The 18,826-nt window shown below is 39.2% G+C and overlaps 1 protein-coding gene and 1 long non-coding RNA gene across 2 annotated transcripts; one reads left to right on the forward strand and one right to left on the reverse strand.

Annotated features, from left to right (window-relative positions):
* Window positions 1-8: 8 nt before the first annotated feature.
* On the forward strand, window positions 9-7,982 carry LOC113945155. The gene is made up of 3 exons (XR_003526965.1): window positions 9-871; window positions 2,634-2,733; window positions 6,693-7,982. It is a non-coding gene; the product is annotated as an uncharacterized LOC113945155 (long non-coding RNA).
* Window positions 7,983-14,416: 6,434 nt separating this feature from the next.
* Window positions 14,417-18,606, reverse strand: SOSTDC1 (sclerostin domain containing 1). Its single transcript, XM_027639007.1, has 2 exons — window positions 17,941-18,606; window positions 14,417-15,731 (listed from the first exon to the last, which is right to left on the reverse strand). The coding sequence occupies exons 1-2, from the start codon at window positions 18,257-18,259 to the stop codon at window positions 15,316-15,318; spliced, it is 735 nt and encodes a 244-aa protein (XP_027494808.1). The 5' UTR covers window positions 18,260-18,606; the 3' UTR covers window positions 14,417-15,315.
* Between the last annotated feature and the right edge of the window lie 220 nt (window positions 18,607-18,826).

Consider the following 18,826-nt stretch of genomic DNA (forward strand, 5'->3'; position numbering starts at 1 on the left):
CCGGGGGTCCGTGGAAGCGGGAGGGATGTGGTGCTTCAGTGAGGAAATAAACGCGGGGCGTTTGGTCCCGAGGGGAAGGTGGGCTCGCCGCGGTCCCAGCCGTGGGCTTGCGTCCTCCTGAGAGCCCCACAGGCTGGCTGGGGACACTTGTCGTATTGTGGGGATTGTTGCCCTTCATCCTAGGAGGGAGAGGTTGGAATAAGATCGTAGAATTGGTAAGGTTGGAAAAGGCCTCTAAAGTCATCCAGTCCAACCGTTAATCCAGCACAGCCGTGTTCACTGTTAAACCATATTCCCAAATGTCACATTCACACACTTTTTGAACGCTTCCAAGGACAGTGATTCCACTGCTTCCCTGGGCAGCCCGTTCCAATGCCTGACAGCCCTTTCAGTGAAGAAATTTTTCTTGATATCCAATCTTAATCTCCCCTTTTAACTTGAGGCCATGTCCTGTCATTCTGTCACTGATCGCCTGGGAGAAAAGTCCAGCACCCACCTGGCTACAACCTCCTTTCACGTAGTTATAGGGAGTGACAGGGTCACCTTGGAGCCTCCTTTTTTCTCCAGGCTTAACAACCCTAGCTCCCTCAGCCACTTTTCATAGGATTTGTGCTCTGCTCCCTTCAGCAGCTTCATTTGCCCTTCTCTGGACACGATCCAGCACCTCCATGTCTTTCTTTCAGTGGGTGGCCCAGAACTTAACACAGTACTCAAGGTGTGGCCTCACCAGTGCCAAGTACAGAGGGACAATCATTGCCCTAGTCCTGCTGGCCACACTATTCCTGATACGAGCCAGGACGCCTCTGACCTTTTTGGCTACCTGGACACCATGTCGGCTCATGTTCAACTGGCTGTCAACCAACACCTCCAGGTAAGACACTGGGAGAGGCTGTGGTGTTCCAGCTCATCTTATAGTCTTACTGTAGGCAGTAGCTGAGACAGTTTGACTGAAAAATTCCTAAAGGTGATACTGATTAAATGGCAGAGGAGACAGTCCAAGAAGGAGGGAGTTTGCTAAGCATGACATTAGATCACATATTCGTAAACAGGAAAATAGGTCTCTGGTTGATGTGTCTGCCTTCACTGTACATCTTAGGCTGTAACTTGAGTATATTTAAATACCATAGCTACAGTCCATTCTCATCTGAAAGTTTTATGTATTTCACTGAAATTATGCCATTGCATGTCTGAAAGGACTGTTGGGAGCTTGTTGCTGCTTCTCAGGGAACAGCAAGGGCCAGCTACTCCAAAAGGGAAGGGGAGCCTGGAGCAGAGCATGGTATCAAGGCAGGTGAGAAAAGTAGCCTCACCAACAAGAAGCCATGATGCTAAGGAGGAGCGAGGGTAAGGATCAGGACCTCAGTGTCAGGCATAGTCCAGAGATCACCTGGCCTCAGTGAGGTGGCAGGTCCTAAGGCAAGCCAGGATGCCAAGCCAATTTTTGTGGGTCAAGGTTAGGAGGGCATCCAGCCAGGTGCAGACACAGGGGACCAACAGTAAAGACTGCTTAGAAGGAGGAGGAGGAGGAGGAGGAAAGGAAGGTCAGGACCTTTTTTCTAGCTATCTTTATAACAGCTCTTATTAGTGGAAGAGCTAACTTTGGACTTGACAAACTAGATTCCTTAATTGAGCCATCTAAACTTGTTAAAGGTGGGTGCACTCAGAGCCCTAACACTGTCCTCTTTGACATTATTTCCGGGAAAAAATAAGTGTCTTATATGCAGGCTGTCCTAAAATTATCAGAGGCTTTAGAGTCTGCAGGATTTTTTTAGCTATTCTGTATATCTTTGAGAAGCTGACATTTACAGCTTTTCATGTTTCCGTACACTGTGTTTAAAGGAACGTAAGTAGAACACAGACAGAGACCTTTCTGAGGAGTAGATCTGATCGAAAAAGCAGCATGGATGGAAGTTTGTTATGTCCCAGCTGGGCTGCTTTGCCAGTGCCAGCTGTGGACTGGGGTAAAATGATCATAAGGGCTTGCAGAGGCAGCATAAGTAGGAGTCATACAGTAGGAGTGAAGTGATGCCTTTTAGCAAAGGCAGGAGTTCACAGATATCCTTGTTATCTACAATAGCAGGAAAGTGTGGGAAAACTGGAAAATGCTGTAGAGAACATGGGCACTTGACATGCACATGTGTCTTGGCAGTTCTGGCAATGAGCAGAAATCACATCAGCTTGTACCGTGTAGTGAAGCATGAGAGGGACTAATGCCAAACCTTTTGAATGGAAACATACAGATGTGCCTTTTGGATAATGATGTTCCAAAAGCTTCTGTGAGGAATATGTTATCATGGACATTGAAGGAAATGGGCATGTAAAAAAAAAAAAAAAAAGAGGAAAATGTATGAATTTTACAGATTACTGAAAAACTTATGGAATGGAGACTCTTTACATTACTGAGTGAGATTAGCTAGAAGTTGAACTGCCTTTCTCCTGACAAGTGTGAATCTCATTGTTTTCAGGGCTTTTTGTCATGTGTTTTTTTTTTTTTTAATAATTCATTGGCTCAGCAACTGTTTAACTGTTCATATTCTTTTTTAGTGGGTCTTATATTTCCTTTTCCTGTAAAGTATTTCACTACACCTAATTCCTGACTGATGACATATATTTGTCTGTTGTCTCTTTTCAAGACTTCCAAGTTTGACCTGTGATTCTCCCCTGTGCAGACTGCCATAGGTACAGCATCACTTCTTTATTATCAGGTGCCCAAAATGGATTTTTCCTCTTGAGGTAGGCACCTCCAGTGTCCAAAATCATCTTGGATTCTAATTTTTTCTTGCAGCAGTTCTAAAGGGACACATTCATGGCAGCTTGTTCTGCAACACTCCCACTTTTTTTCCTTTTATTTTCAGTGCAACAGAGATTCTGAATTCCTATCTCAGGTCTTCATGCTTCCATTCACAAAAAGCACAAACATTAGTCAACTCTAACTGATTTTCCAGACCTTTTTATTGTTTACCTTACTATAAGGAGCAAAATAAGGTCTTTTTAGTGTCCATGGCTCCTCCCACTGTACATCAGTTCTTGGGGTAGGTAAGTAGGATATTCCCAAACACCAACAAAACCTTCAGAACTATTTTCCCCTTCCTTCTTGGTGCTGTGGTTTTACATGTCATCACCTACACCCACAGTCTGTTGTGCCTAGTACCTTCTCTCCTGTCCAGTCAGCATTTCCCCACTTCATTTCTGTCAGTAATATTAACTTCTCCTGTGAAGGACAAAAAGGCAAGAGAGATTGAGGAAAGAAGACCATGTGCTCAATTTGGTTCTGTTCTTGTTCTGAAGCCCATTTTCCTTGCTATGCTAAGGGGATGAGACTTGATCAGTCCAGAAGAAATGATTTTTGATGGATGCAGAATTCAGTGTCATCAAATCTGTTGCATGTTTATGGTGAGATTTGATGACCCAGCCAAAAAGCACTTTGAAGCTGCTTTTGGCTGCACTTGAATGTCAAATGTTTCAGAAGTTTTCTTGTTTTTTACAGTTCCTGTGGAGTCAAAATATTTTTGTCTTGTGTTGATAGCACCTGTTAGTTTTTCCAGAAGCCCTTCAGTATAGACTTTTAGGGTCTTGTTTGTACTAAACTTTTTACTGCCATTTTTCCTTTTATTTTCTGTTTTCTTAGGCGATGTGGAAGGAAGACCATATTTAACATCCTTTATCCATTTATACTATGTTTTACCATGAGTTAAGAAAACTGGGATTTTGGGGTTTACATCTTTTTAATATTAATTTAGTAACATGCAGTGAAGCACAGTGACATTTTGTGAATACATAATTTGCCTTCAGTTCCATTTCATTATGCATTTTGTATTGAATCAATCTACTATTTTGGTTGCTGTGCATATATATTTGTGCTCATATATAAACATTTGAAGTGGGGTAAAATGTAAATTCACACATATTGGAAGAACAATTTTGCAGTTTTTAATCGAATAAAAAGGGGCAGAGGCAACATTTACCTCAAAGCAAGTAAAGAGCAGGCTAATCCATCATTTCTGTGCAGGGGTATAACATCTGAAACCACCATAGTAGTTTGCAATTATGCAGTAAATATGCCAATCATATGTTTGAAAGGAAAAGTGGGGGTGTTTCTTTTTTTTATTGAAGAAGATATGTACAAATTGGAATCAAATTACAGTAGTGACATTCACCTGAAAATTTGACTGCTGGGGGAAAATATAATCTGTTTCTATTACTGACTCATAGTAGGGTTTTTTGAGAACGCTAAGTTATTGGAGTGGTAGAAATCATTCTGAAAGGTTTTTGTGAAAAATTAGTAAAAGAGCAAAACTTCTTTATTTAAAATTTCAGTTGAGTCTTCTGTAGATGTGGTATAAATTAACCGAGAAATTGTCTTTTATCAAAGAAAATTCTAAGGTATTGAAGCATTTTATTTTTAATTTTTATTTTTTATTTTTAAATTTTTAAATTTAATGAATTTGCCTTTTCCTGACAAGCAGCAAGGTTCGCTATTGTGTGTTTTAAAGGGAAATGCATGGAATCAAGTAGCATTTTACAAGTTAAAGCGAACTGTAAAAGCAGAATTACAAAAAAAATTACAATACTCCCTACTATGGAAGTGCAAGATCCATAAAAGACAACGTAAAGCTACAAGTATTTTAAATCTGAGAGCCATTCTTCAAGCTAGCATGGTATCTGTAGCATTCCGAGCAGTGGTGCAGGCTTTTAACCTGAACCTTGTGTTTGCAAGATTGTATTTCACTAAATTTTATCCAGATATATAAATTATTTCTTCAGTGGTGACAAGCCATAAAATCCAGATCTGTAAGGAAGCAAGTGGAATGCCAGTTCTCTTTAGACAGTTTTTCTATTCAAGTAGGATAGCAGTCTTGGCTCTCTTGAAGTCACCAATAACTGTCTCTGATTGTTGAAGTCACTGTTTACAAAAATAGACATAGGTTCTTTGCATATCTAAAGAGATTAGAAAGTCCTCCAAAAGACAGAATTTCAGTTTTTATCTTGCATGTCTGTTGCTATTTGTGGCACGTTACACAAGATCTCGAAGTCTTAGGCTTCATGGAAACCATAGTCAGAGTATTGTTTCCAGATATTTATTTCAGTTCTGATAGATCACTAGAAAAAATAATCCTGTGACAGTTTTATTTTATGCTCTTCACAATCTTTTACTTGTTGCCTGAGGCTGATTGACCCTCCATGTAGTCCTTTTGGACTGACTTACATCTTTGCTATTTCAGTCTTTGTTGCACAGCAGCTGCCTCAGAGTATTTGCTCTGTGGTGATAGTGGTTCCCAAGTCAGTGTCGTGTCATAGGGAACACACAGCTCAAGGCAGTATAATAGATAGGGGAGTGCTGAAAAAGGCAAAAGTATTTTCCATCCAAAGCATGTTTAACACCTTCAGGGAAATCTTATCTTATTTCATATTAGCATATATTTATATTTGTGTTTTTACAAATATGACTGCAAAGGGTTATTTCTTGCTCTTAGATTGTTTGATGAAAAATGCTATAGATGTGTGGAATACTTAGATAAAGTGTTGTGCTATTGATTTGCTCTTATTGCTATGTAGAACCAAGATCAAAACAGCATGTATTCAGTAAGGGAGTTATGCACATGCATAACTTAAATGATGTAAATAACTGACTATCAAATATCAAGGAGTCCTTACATGCCCCATACACAGTGGCATAGAATCACTTATAGATCAGATCCCTAAGGGGAATTCTAAGTGCTATTGCCTTCATAGAAATTTTTGCAAAATATAGTTTTTTAATAGTTGAAGCATAAATAGAGACTATGAATGCTACAAATGTAAAGAAAATGTGGTCTTTGAACACAGTGGAGTGTTGTCATACTTGCACGTCATTGAAGGTGTGTTGAAAAACACACTGAGTTTCACCTGTTGTATGCTGTGTGTTTTATATCACACCTTTGGCATTGTTTTGCATGGTTCTGGTAGCTAAATTTCTTTTAGAGCTTATGAATACTTGATACACAGAGGAAGCATCTTGCTTATGTTCTGTGCAACTGCTAGAGAAAAACATTGCATTTTAAAGCTTCACCCTAAAATCTTATATTCTCCCTGAAATGTTTATTCATTCTCTACCTGATAACCCTCTAGGCCATTCATCTGAGGTATGCAAGGTTAGTTCAAGAGCTAATGAGTATTTTGTGTATACAAAATAAAAGAATTTAAAGATAAGAGACTTACTCTATGGTATGTTATTCAATAATTCATGAGAGTGAGAGTCCCTGATTGCAGGAGTTTTTGTGAAATTCAGAAAGATGAAAGACTTGAAGAAGGACTTCAACTATTTTAGCTAGTAGGTTATAAGATGGAGACCTCATGTAATTTTTCATTAGAAATGGCTGACTAGTCCTCAACACTTGGCTCTGGAAGGGTCTTTGTAGATTCCAGGCACGTTAGTCAGATATTAAGTCATGCCAAGTTTGGGTAGATCTGTCTGCTCCACTTTGTGGAGCTCCACAATCACCATGTATTGTGCTTATTAATGGGAACTGTGTTTTAGGGTCTTCGACTGTTGGAGTCCATTGGATGGTGACACTAACAAAGACATGCAAGTTCAGGGAGGGAAATCCCTGTTTTCCACTGTCACTCTGACTTAACAGCAGGCACCGGCCATTAGGACAGTCCCCTATCATGTCATTAAAAAAATAAATGTTTAATTTATTCTTTTTTGACAGATGTTGAGTCATCACTGGAGAAACAGTTACCTCTGAGGAAAGATTAATGGCAGTTTTATTTTCCCAAGATGATTCAGAGCAGAGATGAGCTATGAACTGGTTAAATAAGTGGTGTTAAGCCACAGATGTCAAGACACCAGTGATATAGAATTATGTAGTGCAATATTAGAAAATACTTTAGGAGCTGAAGTTAGATTTGGAATAGAATTGGGATTTTCACTGCTCTAAATTTTTGTTTTAATTTTGGTGTGTGCATATTATCATGCCGTGTTTCATTGCTTTACTATGTTCTGTGTTATCTCCAGGGAATATTTGTAAAAGACTATGAAACAATTCACCAAACTTCAAGTGATGGAGAGAATCAAACAACACCAATGAAAATTTGCAGATTTGGTATCAATAGGGGTACAAGCTTTATTATTTATTACTACACCAAAAACATTGCTTCTGCATCTCTTGGCATGTTAGTAACAGTCCTTACTTTAAGAATGCCAGGAATGTTATTCATTAGTCCTATGTTTGAATAATGTAGATAAAGTCAGTCTGACAGAGTTCATATAGGAGAGATTCCATCCATGCAAGTTTTTATTTAATAAATTAAGACTGGTCCTGGCTATACCATCAGGGACTGAAATTGCAGCCGGCAACACGAGATACTATGCAACACAAAAACTGGACTTTGCCTTCATTGGGGATTTATGTGGTATACATTAGACAAAACAATCATCTGGAGGTAGTTCATTTTTTCCCCTCTCCTTTTGATTTTTTAGAGTTACTTTCTAACCTTTTTGTCAATTTGTAAGAGAAGTGCCTTAAAATACAGCCTGCCTTGTGGTAAAGTTTGTGAATATTTTTGCTCTTTCTAAACAGTTGCTTTATAGTGAGCAAAACATGCAGAATGATAGTCCTTAAAAACAGTAGTCTTGTCCTAATCCTTTATCTCATCCTTTGCTGGTTTATGCAGTTATAGCACAAAAATGTCAGATTGGAAAGGGTCAATCCTTTGATCCTGTTCAGTTTGTAGAAAGATCAGGGTTACAGATTTTTCCCAACTGCAGCAATGTGGCTACCTGTCATCCAGCAATTATATAGAGATTCAGCTTGTTTAACATACACTGCTGAGCAACCATCAAAGGTTAACCATTTTCCAGCATACTAATCTAGCTGGATGCAAACCAACTACTTAATGAAAAATGCTCTGTATCCTGTTACTGTTTTTCTGAGTGATGCAGTCCAACTCACCCTACTTTAAAAATTGTTCTTGGCATTGACCTGTGCCAGTACACTTGTATTTCTACATGCATTGTTTTCTTCAGTACTGAACACTTCAGAAAATGGATTAAATAATTAAGTAATGCATCCTTCTGTGTGTGTATGTGTGTTTTGGAAAAGAATGTGGAACAAGGAAGCTAACTACTGGAAAGAAAAGAGTTTGGGCATTGAGACACCATGGGAAAGAGGATTTGGGTTTTGCTAGAGTCAGAAGTTTCAAAGTGAAGGGCAGAAGCAAACAGTTTTGCACAGGGCTGCACTATTTGAGTAGATAAAGAGTACCACAAGGTACTATGTTCTTAAGATTAAGACAGTGGCTTGAATGGTCTGTCTAATGAGGGCTTTTATGGAAGAATTATGCAAAGAAGTATTTAATTAAGCAAATAAAAATGGAAATCCTTAATATTTACTTAATATTTACTTTATTCTTGGCAAAGGATGTTGCAAATGTTTTCTTCTGGCAGAGGTGTCAAGATTCATAACTGATTACAAAGAGATCAAAAGAAAATATAGGGATAATAGTTGCAGAGCACCTAGGAGAGGTTTTATGGATAACTCACTAGCTATATTCTTGATGATCTTGTTCACAAAATCAGATTACTGTAATTTTATAGGTGTATATATCATAAATATATATATTTTATATAGGTTGTAAGCAGGACTTTGAGCCAAATTCTTCAATAAGGAAGTCTGTGGCAGGAAATCTGCAGTATATGAGAAAACTGTGGTTTAAACATGTTTCAAAATGGCTTTTTGTAGTCTCTTTGCTAACTCATGCTTTCTTCTTCCCAACACCCCCTGTGAAGGACTATTGTCTCCCATGCAGGAATGTCCTGGGAAGATGTCCTAAGGTGTTCTCATTGGACCTTGTTAACCCCTTCCTGTGACTGGGTGTTCCTGTAAGCCCCTTGAGACTTGTAATTGGTTACTCTGTGAATCCTCCTAACCCTATAAATGTAACCCCCCCAACAATAAACTCTCTCTTGCCTCCTCTCCACACCCGGGGTCCTGTCTCTGTGCCTGCCATGGAGCCACGTGGGTGGGAGGAGGGGAGAGCACCTCTCCCCTCCAGGCTCAGGACCTGAAGAAACCCCTGGCGCTGGAGTTTCCCCCCCTATCCACATTAAGCCGTCGTCGGAAATGGTTCCTCAGATGGAAATGGAACTAGAACTGGGCCGCCCCATGCCATGGGGAAGAGAGATCCAGAGAAGTCCAGGTGTGTGACAGAGTGATAGCATTCTAAGAAACCTGTATGTGAACTTTTCAGATTAGGTAGTATTCATTCTCCTCAGGGAGGGAAGGCCGTGGTCACCCACCAGAAGATATGAACAGTGCAGTGAAATGTGGTTTTATGTGGAGATGGCAGATTCTAAAGTCTCCCTGACTTGCCCTGGTTCAGTGTGAAATGGTGCCGACACACTGTGCTGCGCATTCTTCCCTTTGCATGGAAAATGAAGACACAGAGACAGTCAGAAATGGTTATCTACCATGTGTATTTAAACTTGGCACTCTGCTAAATCCCAAGGGTAGCATGTTCATGGGCTACTGTTTGGCTTGGCATTTTGCAGACAGAACAAGTCTTTTGAAGTCTCATGAAAAGTTATAAGGATCAGAAGAAAATGAAGAAGACACAGCATCATGCTGTCCTCCACATGTCATTTAGTTACAGTTTTTTGATCCATCTTCTCTTCTTTCTCCTCTTCTAGACATACCCAAATTCAGATATTTCAATATCTGAAAACAAAAGATGCAGTGCAGCAATACAACCAGTTCTCAGGTGCTCTAAGCTGTTCTGGCTAGCGTACTAAAAATTGCAATAAAGATGCACAAAAGCAGAAGTTTCAGCAGGCTTTTTCAGTGGGAGAAAAAAAAATAAACACCAAAAGCAAGTGTTCCTTGCTAAAACCAAAATTTTTGTAGCTTTACATTTTAGAAACACTCAGACCTCTGTTCTCCATCCCAGCTTAATGGTCATAGGGAGTCTAAAATGGCTTTCTTCAACCCATCCCAAACTAAATGAATAAATAAATAAGCAAATAAAAAAAATAATAATCTAACAAGCAACAGATGTTTAAACTTGCTTCAGCTGCAATTGAAACAAAGTCTTTGTGCTACAGAGTGTTTCAAAGCTTTGCATAGTCCCTCTGTTTCTCAGTGGCAGTTCTTGTGGTAGGGCTAGGGAAGTACTTTTCTCCTTAGGCCCTGTCCCTCAACTCTCCACTGTTTTATATAAAAGAACTTTAACGAATGTGCCTGGCTGGCTCTTCTTTAGCCCACCAAAGCATCGGACTTCACAGAATGGTGTATGCTTTTACTAAATTCCTTTACAATTTTCTCACTGGGGCTAACAAAACAAATCAAATGTGAAACTCCTAGACCAAGTCAGAGCATTACTTTTCCTCTCAGTAGTCAAAATTAAAAAATTATACATCCAGTCATTCTAAGAAGAGATTTAAAATATTTATGTATCAAAAATCAAGTGTGTTGTATTAATATAGTTCAGAATAGCTATGGTTGTAAACAATGGGACAATTATACACTATTGTAAAACGACTAAAACAGAGCAAGGGACAGAAAACAGACAACAGTGTTCGACAAAACATTTTTAGGTAGTTTAGTATTTTTTACTTAAGTAGATGGTAGCAGAGGTCACTCTTTTTACAGCAGTTGTCGTTGTGGTTTAGTAAATAGAACTATATTAATGTTTCAGGGAATTCTGATTTAGGCCTCTTTTCCGGGGAGCTGACTTCCTTTTCTTTTTTTCCCCATTAGATTCATTAAATACCATATTCCACAAAAGCCCTATTAAAGAAGTCATCCTGATTTTCATTTCTATTAAGACATCCTCTGTATTTCTTTGTCATTGTATAGAGGCATTAAGAAGGCCTGAACTCCAGCTAGGTAATGTCACTGTCACATCAAACCAAACTGAGTTAAGAAAATGCAAACTCCCAAAACGGAATTACAGTCCAGCGTTTATAGAGATTTTTCTCAGCAATTAATAAAGACTACTTATTTTCATGGTGTGCAGTTCAATAAGCATTAATTAAAAATTAATAGTATTTTCTTATCATAGAAGTACTGAGGAAAGTAGATGTTTGAATATTTACTCAGTGGTAGGCAATATCATTCGTAAATCACACTTTTCTAGTGTGTCAGTTCACATAACTCATACAAGGAGTAAACTGAAAGGCTGGATGTCTTTCAGAAAGATGCATGGGCAAGCTTCTTGTTGTGGGGGCCACGTTCAGGCAAAATTAACAAATCCAGTGACAGAATGTCTGCTTAACTCATAAATCTCTAGAGAATTTTTAGGTTTAGCCTGGAGCGATGTTTGTGTGTATGTCAATGAACTGAAAATCAAAGCCCCTTACCTGGCCTAGGGGAAAGGAAATGCATCATGAGAATAGGATACTTTCCAACTCTAAGGATTCCTTATAATTTTCAACTGAACACCTCCAGGTTAATACTGTAGCAACAAGACTCTCACAGTGGAATGTACTGAACAGCCCTTTCTTGATTAATGCTGTACTTCTTCAGGAAGGATATAAAGGTCAAGGTTAGAAGGACTAAAGTGATTTACTAGCAGAAATCTGTTAGGTATTTTGAAGGGTGTTATTCAAATGTCTACTCTATTTCCAAACAAATGACTGAGCTTGGATTTGGGTGGTTTAGATTCCAAGACTGCTGGAAAGGAGAGAGCAAGAGATTTGTTACTATTATTAAAAAACTGAATAAATAAACTTCTCAAGGGCCTTTCTAGTCTAGACTGCAAATGTCAGGCCCTTCTGACTTCCACAGTTGATAAATGCCTTAATGACACATACTATCTACCACTGCCTCTACGAAGTGTGCTTCTGAGTGCTACCATGCTATCAAAACAATCAGCATCTGGCTAAGTTTGTTTCTAGTGATGTCTAAGAAAAATTGATTTCCACTCATTATAAAACAATTACCACTTAGCTGGAGGCAGATTTCATCAACTCAAAAGTAATGAAATAGCGATGTCAGATTAACAGATTTAAAATAAATTTCCAATTTATTCACTTTTAGTTTTCTAAAGAAGCAAGTATGAGAAGTTGTAAAATTATTAGGTTCTTTTTAAGATATTTGAAGTGCCTTTTAGGAAGCCCTTAGACTTAACGATCTGCCCATATGATCAAACATTACTGAGAAAGTAAACTTCTATATATTCTTAGTGTAATAAATCTAGAATATTTGTGGTCTAATTTATGTAAAAACTTATCTAATCTGCCTCTACACTGTACTCTTTCAAAACATTTACATATTTCTTGTATCTATTTGGCTTAGTATTTTAGGTGAAAACTAAGAAAATTCTAGCATGTTTGTCTTTTGTTTTTAACTTTGAAGCAAACTTAAGATGTATCATATTTAGAATTATTTCAATGTAAGCAGTACTATTTTGTTCACTGAGTCTTTGATAAACTTTGGCCAGATTCTCCACTGTCCTCCACAAGAGCAGTGGCCCATTTCCTCCTCATTGCAACTTTACATGTTGGAGATTCTCCATACAGAAAAGAAACTAGTTAGATGTACTCATATAATAAATGCCTTTTTTTTTTTGAATCCTTGGATAGATCCCTGTGAATTCACATGTAACAAGATGAAACAGAAGGCAGACTGTATATGCGAGATTGAAGTATTCAGAGTTAGGAGATGCATCGCAAAGAGTAACATTATTGTGTCAGAAAATTCAAGATTAACAAATTTCTAATGCTGCTTTCCTGAAGATATCTTCCACAGAGCGCCAAAGTCATGGCCAAAGAAGAGACCATAGCTAATTCAGGTGGCACTTCAAAGTGAAGTTGCTGCTGATGGACCATGTTCCTGCTGGCTTCCCTAATGTTCCCTCAGATATACCAGACTTAGAGATTGGCCCCATGGCCATTCTATAGCATATCCAGCAAAGTTTCATGAACTCATTTTAGCAGAATTGTGTCAGATTATTCCTCCTCGGGTAGTTCTGCATGAAAAGACAAATGAGAAGTTATTATCTCTGTTTCTAAATGGAAACTCTTTATTAAACATGCATATTGTTCCTACAGTAAAACTTCAATTACTGGAAAAGAGTTATGAGCAAGATGTGTGGGTTTTTTCACCATTCTACTTTCTGGGAGTCAAACAGAACAGGTAGGCCAGCTTTACTGTTTTTTAGTGGCTATTGGCTTTGAAAATAATTTTGGTTAAATTTTGGTCCATTATCTCAATCTTCTGTGCTTTATCATCTTGAACAGGTAGCTGGATAACAATTTAAAAATGGATAGATGTTTGGCATTTGGGAAAATTTTTTCTCTCATGAAATGATTGAATGAGACTATGTCTATTAAAATTAAAAAATAATATATCTCTAGGTCTGCTGGACTGATATGCCTAGAAGCAATGTCATGTCACTTCTCTCCCTGCTAACTCCTTTATTCATTATCTCTCCTTTTACACTTAAAAGAAGCACCTTTAAGATCAGGGAATTATCCATATAAATGGATTCTGGTCTCATTGTTTTGATATTTTCTCAATCACAAAACTAACTTTGAAACAGCTAGGTCATTAATGCAATGGGGTTTTTTACCTGTACTACCACGTGGATCATTTAAATTGAATAAAAAAGTATATATCTTTTTTACAAATAGCAGATTTTAAAGAGAATTCTCGAAAGTAACTTTGAGGAAAAATCATTAAATTTCGTCGATAAAATAAAGTATTGAGTGAGTCAGGCAGTTCTACTACTTTAATGACCAAGAAAGATCTCTGCCAAGAACTTCATGATGAATCTTTTGAAATTAAAATGCAAAACAGGATGAGATAAAAAGAAGGTCAGAGAGCTTGTGTTAGACCTTATCAGGCAAGACTTTTCATTATTATCCTCTTGTGTAACTTTTACTTTGGGTGCAAATGGGTTGTAAAAGTTAATGATTTAAGAAGAGCAGAATCCTGTGATGAAATCTTGCCCACAGTGTTTCAATATAGTTTGAAAGATTGAGAATAAGTGATTCATGCACTGTGTGTTTAAAGGTAGATTAATTACTATATATTTTTGATAGATTCTATAAGAATTTGTGGATAAATGTGAGGTACTCTACTGGTTCTGTGGAAAAGATGAAACCATATGTAAGTTATACCATTGCTCTTTGACTTGATCATCACTAACAAAAAGAAAAAAAATGGTGGTGTCTCACTAGCTTGTAAAACTTCCCAAATATACACTTCTTCTGAAATGTACAACTTGAGAACTGTTAAATAAGAACCTGGCTTGGACCATTAATAAGCACTATCTGTTAAATGTTCATATAAGATTTTTACATCCAGAAAGATTGTTTTAATTTTAAATTTCACTGATAGATTTTTTTAAACCAAATAACATTCTCCCGTTTTTTAAGATTAAATGTTGTGACTGATAAAAATGTGTGCATTTTCATACACAGAGCCAGACAATACAGGTTTTTAGCAGTGTTTATTTTTCTAAAAAAACAAAAGAAACCAATAAATTTGAAAGGAAGTTATATCTGTCTTTTGATTGCACACTTTTTAAACAAAAATAATACAGGGTGGAGAATGAAAAATACAGTTTTTATGTTGTTACTTCGAAATAACACCTATGTCTATGAATGTTCAAAATTAAAATATATATACCAAGAATGCTAAAATGTCTATTTTACATTATCTACAAAATTATGTTCTAATCCAGCCACAAATCATAGGAAAATACTTTGATACATATGAAAAGCTATAAACATAAGGAAATTTTGAAGGGAAATAACACACATAAAAGCTCATTAAATAATTACAACAACAAATAAATAGTTTGTTCAGCTTTACTTTTTGATTGCTGCCATGCATATTTTAATTTTTGGTATACTGAGATAAGAGAAAGGTGAGCATGCAAAGCATCTTTTTAGAATGAATCTGAAAGGAGATACAAGGTGTTGTATTTTTAAGCTGTTGTCAGACGTTCATAAAACATGATATAGAAGGCAAGAGATGTGATAACTGTTCTCAGGAAAACACACGACAAAGCATCTTTTTACAAAATAGACTTCAGTGAAGACTCATGGAAAATTTTCTTTGTCTCCATGGGTGGAGAAAATGTAAAAGTTTACAGTATGGGCTTGGAAGGCTTGTGTTATTCCCCATCTTGAGCATCTGGAAAATCACCCAAAATGTCCATATGCTGAGAATGCCCCTTTTGATTTTGGTCAAAGCAAGTAGTGTCAACTGAGAACACAGCAATGGCAGACTTGTCTTTAAGCAGTCAGAAGGGTAAAGCAAATGGTTACAGGTGAGTTCAGTTTTGGCATGAGGAGAGGGAGATGAGAGAGGAGAGAATGTTTGACTTCTAACTTGTACTATGTTTGCTGGATTTACTGGCTCTTTTCCTCTCTTTGTGATGCTGGATAGGTTTTGCTTGAGAGGTTCCCTCGAAGTTGTGGCTGGACTCATTGTGCTGCCTGGTGTATCGCTTGCACTTGCAGGCTGTGACCACAGTTATTTTGTAGGTTCTTATACTTCCATCCTGGCACTGAAGCTGGATCCTCTGAGTGCGAGTTTTGTCGTTGACACATCTCCACTCTTGCGAGCTCCGCCTGCTCCAGTACTTGGTTCCGTAACCTCCTCCAATCCAGTTGGGGAGCAGTGGCAAAGGGAGGCATTCACCAGCACACACCAGTTCCTTCAGGGGGTTAATGCTGGTGCACTGGCCATCAGAAATGTACTTGGTGGATCTCAGTTCCCGACAACCAACTTGAACACGATCTGTAGAATGCACAGAACAATAAACACTGAAATTCAGAATGGAGCAATTTCCTCAGCCAGTCATTTTCACATTAACCAGGTATGTTTTGCAGAAGTTAAAGTAGGCTGTAATCTTTACAGGACATCTCTTTACTATTGTGTTCCCCAACACAAGGGCCTCAAGCGCTGATGGTATCTCTGGGTAATACCAGAGCATAAAGAAATCCTAATGATATGCACTTCAGCAGTTGTGGTAGAAGAGGCAATTTTATTCTCTATCCTTCTTCTCAGGGACATACCTTTTAGAAGAGAAAAATGCCCCAAGGGAAGAAATGTTTCCTGTTTGTTCTCAGTCTAGGGAATCTGCTCTGTGATGTTTACAATTATGTTGGATCATTAGCAAGGGGGAAAATAATGCTTTGGAAATGGTTTATCTGCTTCTAAATGAATTTCAAACAGTGTGTGTCTTCTCATTCCATGGTTACAGTGGACTGAGTCTCCCATGAACTCTGTAGCCTTGAACACAGATACTGCAGAAGTGGTAACAGCAGAAGTTTCCAGGAAATGGGGTTCTGCCTATGAAATTTGAATGATTAGCAGTAACAATTTCAGAGGGGTCATTTTGCCCTCAGGATAACACCATCTTTGTATCTGTAGTAGTCTGTATGTTATATGTTACATAGAGGATCCTGCAAATTCTCTCAGGCAACTGACAGAATCAACATGCAGAGCTTCTCATTCAGGCATGTTTGTACCCGTCTATATGTGCGGCTCTGCACTCCCTGCAATAAACACAACTGTTTATTTCAGTAATTACACTTTGAAATAAACGCCCACAGTGCGCTTAATTTTAATAAGCAATCTTTACTGGCTGTGCTCTCCCTCTTTCTGAAGGACAATTACGGCGCGGATTCTACACACAATGCAATTAACTAACGCTTTTAAAATAGAAGTAATTACTAGAAACATTTCAGAATGAATCATAAAAGGCTTTGAAGGTACATCTACATATCTCAGCTACAGGCTGCTTCTGTTTCTACTTGGATTTTTGGAAGCAAATTCTGAACAGAGACACTGCATTAAGATTACTTCACCCTATCCCCTGTGTCTCATGGTGGGCAGGCAGAGGGACTGTAAATCTGCAGGCTGACCCCAGGGACTAGTGACAGGGGTGCTCTCCTGGATTGCCTTGCAGAAAAGATTCAGGCTTGCCTTCCTGCAGCTGCACTCAGGAATGTACCTGGAAGCAGCTGGTCACAGATCTAAGTTTGTCTCCTGTTTTTCTGTCTTTCCTGGCTCAGCTTTTTGCCAGTGACAGCTCATTGACAATGAATACCTACTGGGCTGCTCCAGTAATCTTATAATGATGAGATGTTTCCTGTGCACTTAAAACCTTAGCATTCACAGAAGCTGACACACCTGGCTTAGCTGAAAGGTATCGGTGTCACTTGTTGCCTTCACTTTCCAGGGATGACTATTTTTATCGAATTGTTGTGGGTTGGTGTGTGTATGTTTCTCTGTTTGGATTTGTTTCATTTTGAGGAGGTAGGCAGGGGAGGAAACAGATAAAGTCAGCAGGTTTCCAGATCCCCATGTATCTGACATATATACATAAAACTCAGCAGGAGAAGACTAGATATAAAAAGGCAAGTTAGAGCAGAGATCATAGGTAAATTATGAGCTGATTTGTTTACATTTGCTGGAGGTGTTAAGCGGTTAAGAGCTATAGCAGGAAGTAAAACCAAACAGCGGGAACGAAATTCAGAGTATTTCATTGCATTTGAAAAGTAGCTCAGACACCTTCCCTGCTCGTAGTGGGAGATAAGAAAGCGAGCGCTCTGGAAATGCTTTTCACTCCTCTTCCTTTATCTGGCTCGCTTCCCTGCCGGATAACCACAGAACGCGGCATTCCTGGATGAACCTCCCTCAGGAAGTAACCTGGCCGAGCGAGCCGGTCCTACAGGACTCCCCAGCACGGGGGAGGGCGGGCTGTTGGCTCGGGGGCCGCCTGGAGAGGCAGATCCCGGCCCGGAACCAGCAGCATCTCCCCGCGCCCCGGCTCCCCCCAGGCGCCGGTTCCCTGGAGCGCCGCGCTCGGGCCGGGGGGAGCACAGGACACTGGGCGGGATGCGCGGCTCCGGACGGGGGCTCCGCTCCCGGGACCGGGACGGGCGCAGTTGCCGCCCGGGGCTGCGGGACGCGGTGGAAGTACCGCCGGTGGGATACTCACTGTTACGGTCGGATCCAGTGCTGGCGTAGTGCCTGCCTCCGTTCCTGGCTTGATTCAACGTGCTGTTGCTGCTTGGGCTCGCTGCAGCGGGTTTAACAACGTGTGAATAAAGTATCTCTGTGGCATCGTTCTTGAAAGCCAAGTAGCTTCTCGTGAAGATGAAAGTCAGGAGAAAGCCATAGAAGTGAATGGCTGGGAGAAGCATGGCTGGTTCAGTCTGTGTCTGACAGAGCTGGATGAAATCTTTTCCTTCTGCTTCTTCTGGGTAACTGCAATTGCTCTTGAAGATTTCCTTTATATATTCAGGGAGGTTTGGCATTCATTCAGGTGTAAAGTTGTGGATAGCTTCAGAATGAAAACCCACAAAAGGGGTGGGATCCCTACATGAACTGCGAAGACCTTTCACCAATAGGAGAGAAGACTGCAGTAAAGGAGGAGTTAGATCCACTAATTGCAGGATTCCTATTTGGGGCTTTTGAGGGTATACAGAAAACTCTTAGGCACCATCAAACAGCAGAATTCGGACTGAGACCTAGAGACGGCCGTGTCTACTCTGCCATTCCCTGTAGCCCCATGTGCCTGGCACTTTTCTGTGATGCAACTAACACGGTGTCAGAATGAGTCTCTCTTGCTCCTCTTATGCGAAGTTTCATACCGTCTTCTCAAACTGAGACGAGCTCTGTAAGGATGCAAAAATTTATAGAACTTGAAGACTGCTAGTTACACAAATACTGTCTACAGTATAACAAGATCATTTAAAAAATATTGTGAATAATTTAAAGCTGCCTCTAGATGCTTTAAATTATGCAGCTTTGATCAACAGGGAGCACTGCAAAAGAAATTGCTTGTTTTAGAGGAATATTCTCTCCCTGGTGTGCAAAGTTAC

Source organism: Corapipo altera, unplaced genomic scaffold (assembly GCF_003945725.1).
Source record: "Corapipo altera isolate COAL_440 unplaced genomic scaffold, ASM394572v1 44, whole genome shotgun sequence".
Lineage (NCBI taxonomy): Eukaryota > Metazoa > Chordata > Aves > Passeriformes > Pipridae > Corapipo > Corapipo altera.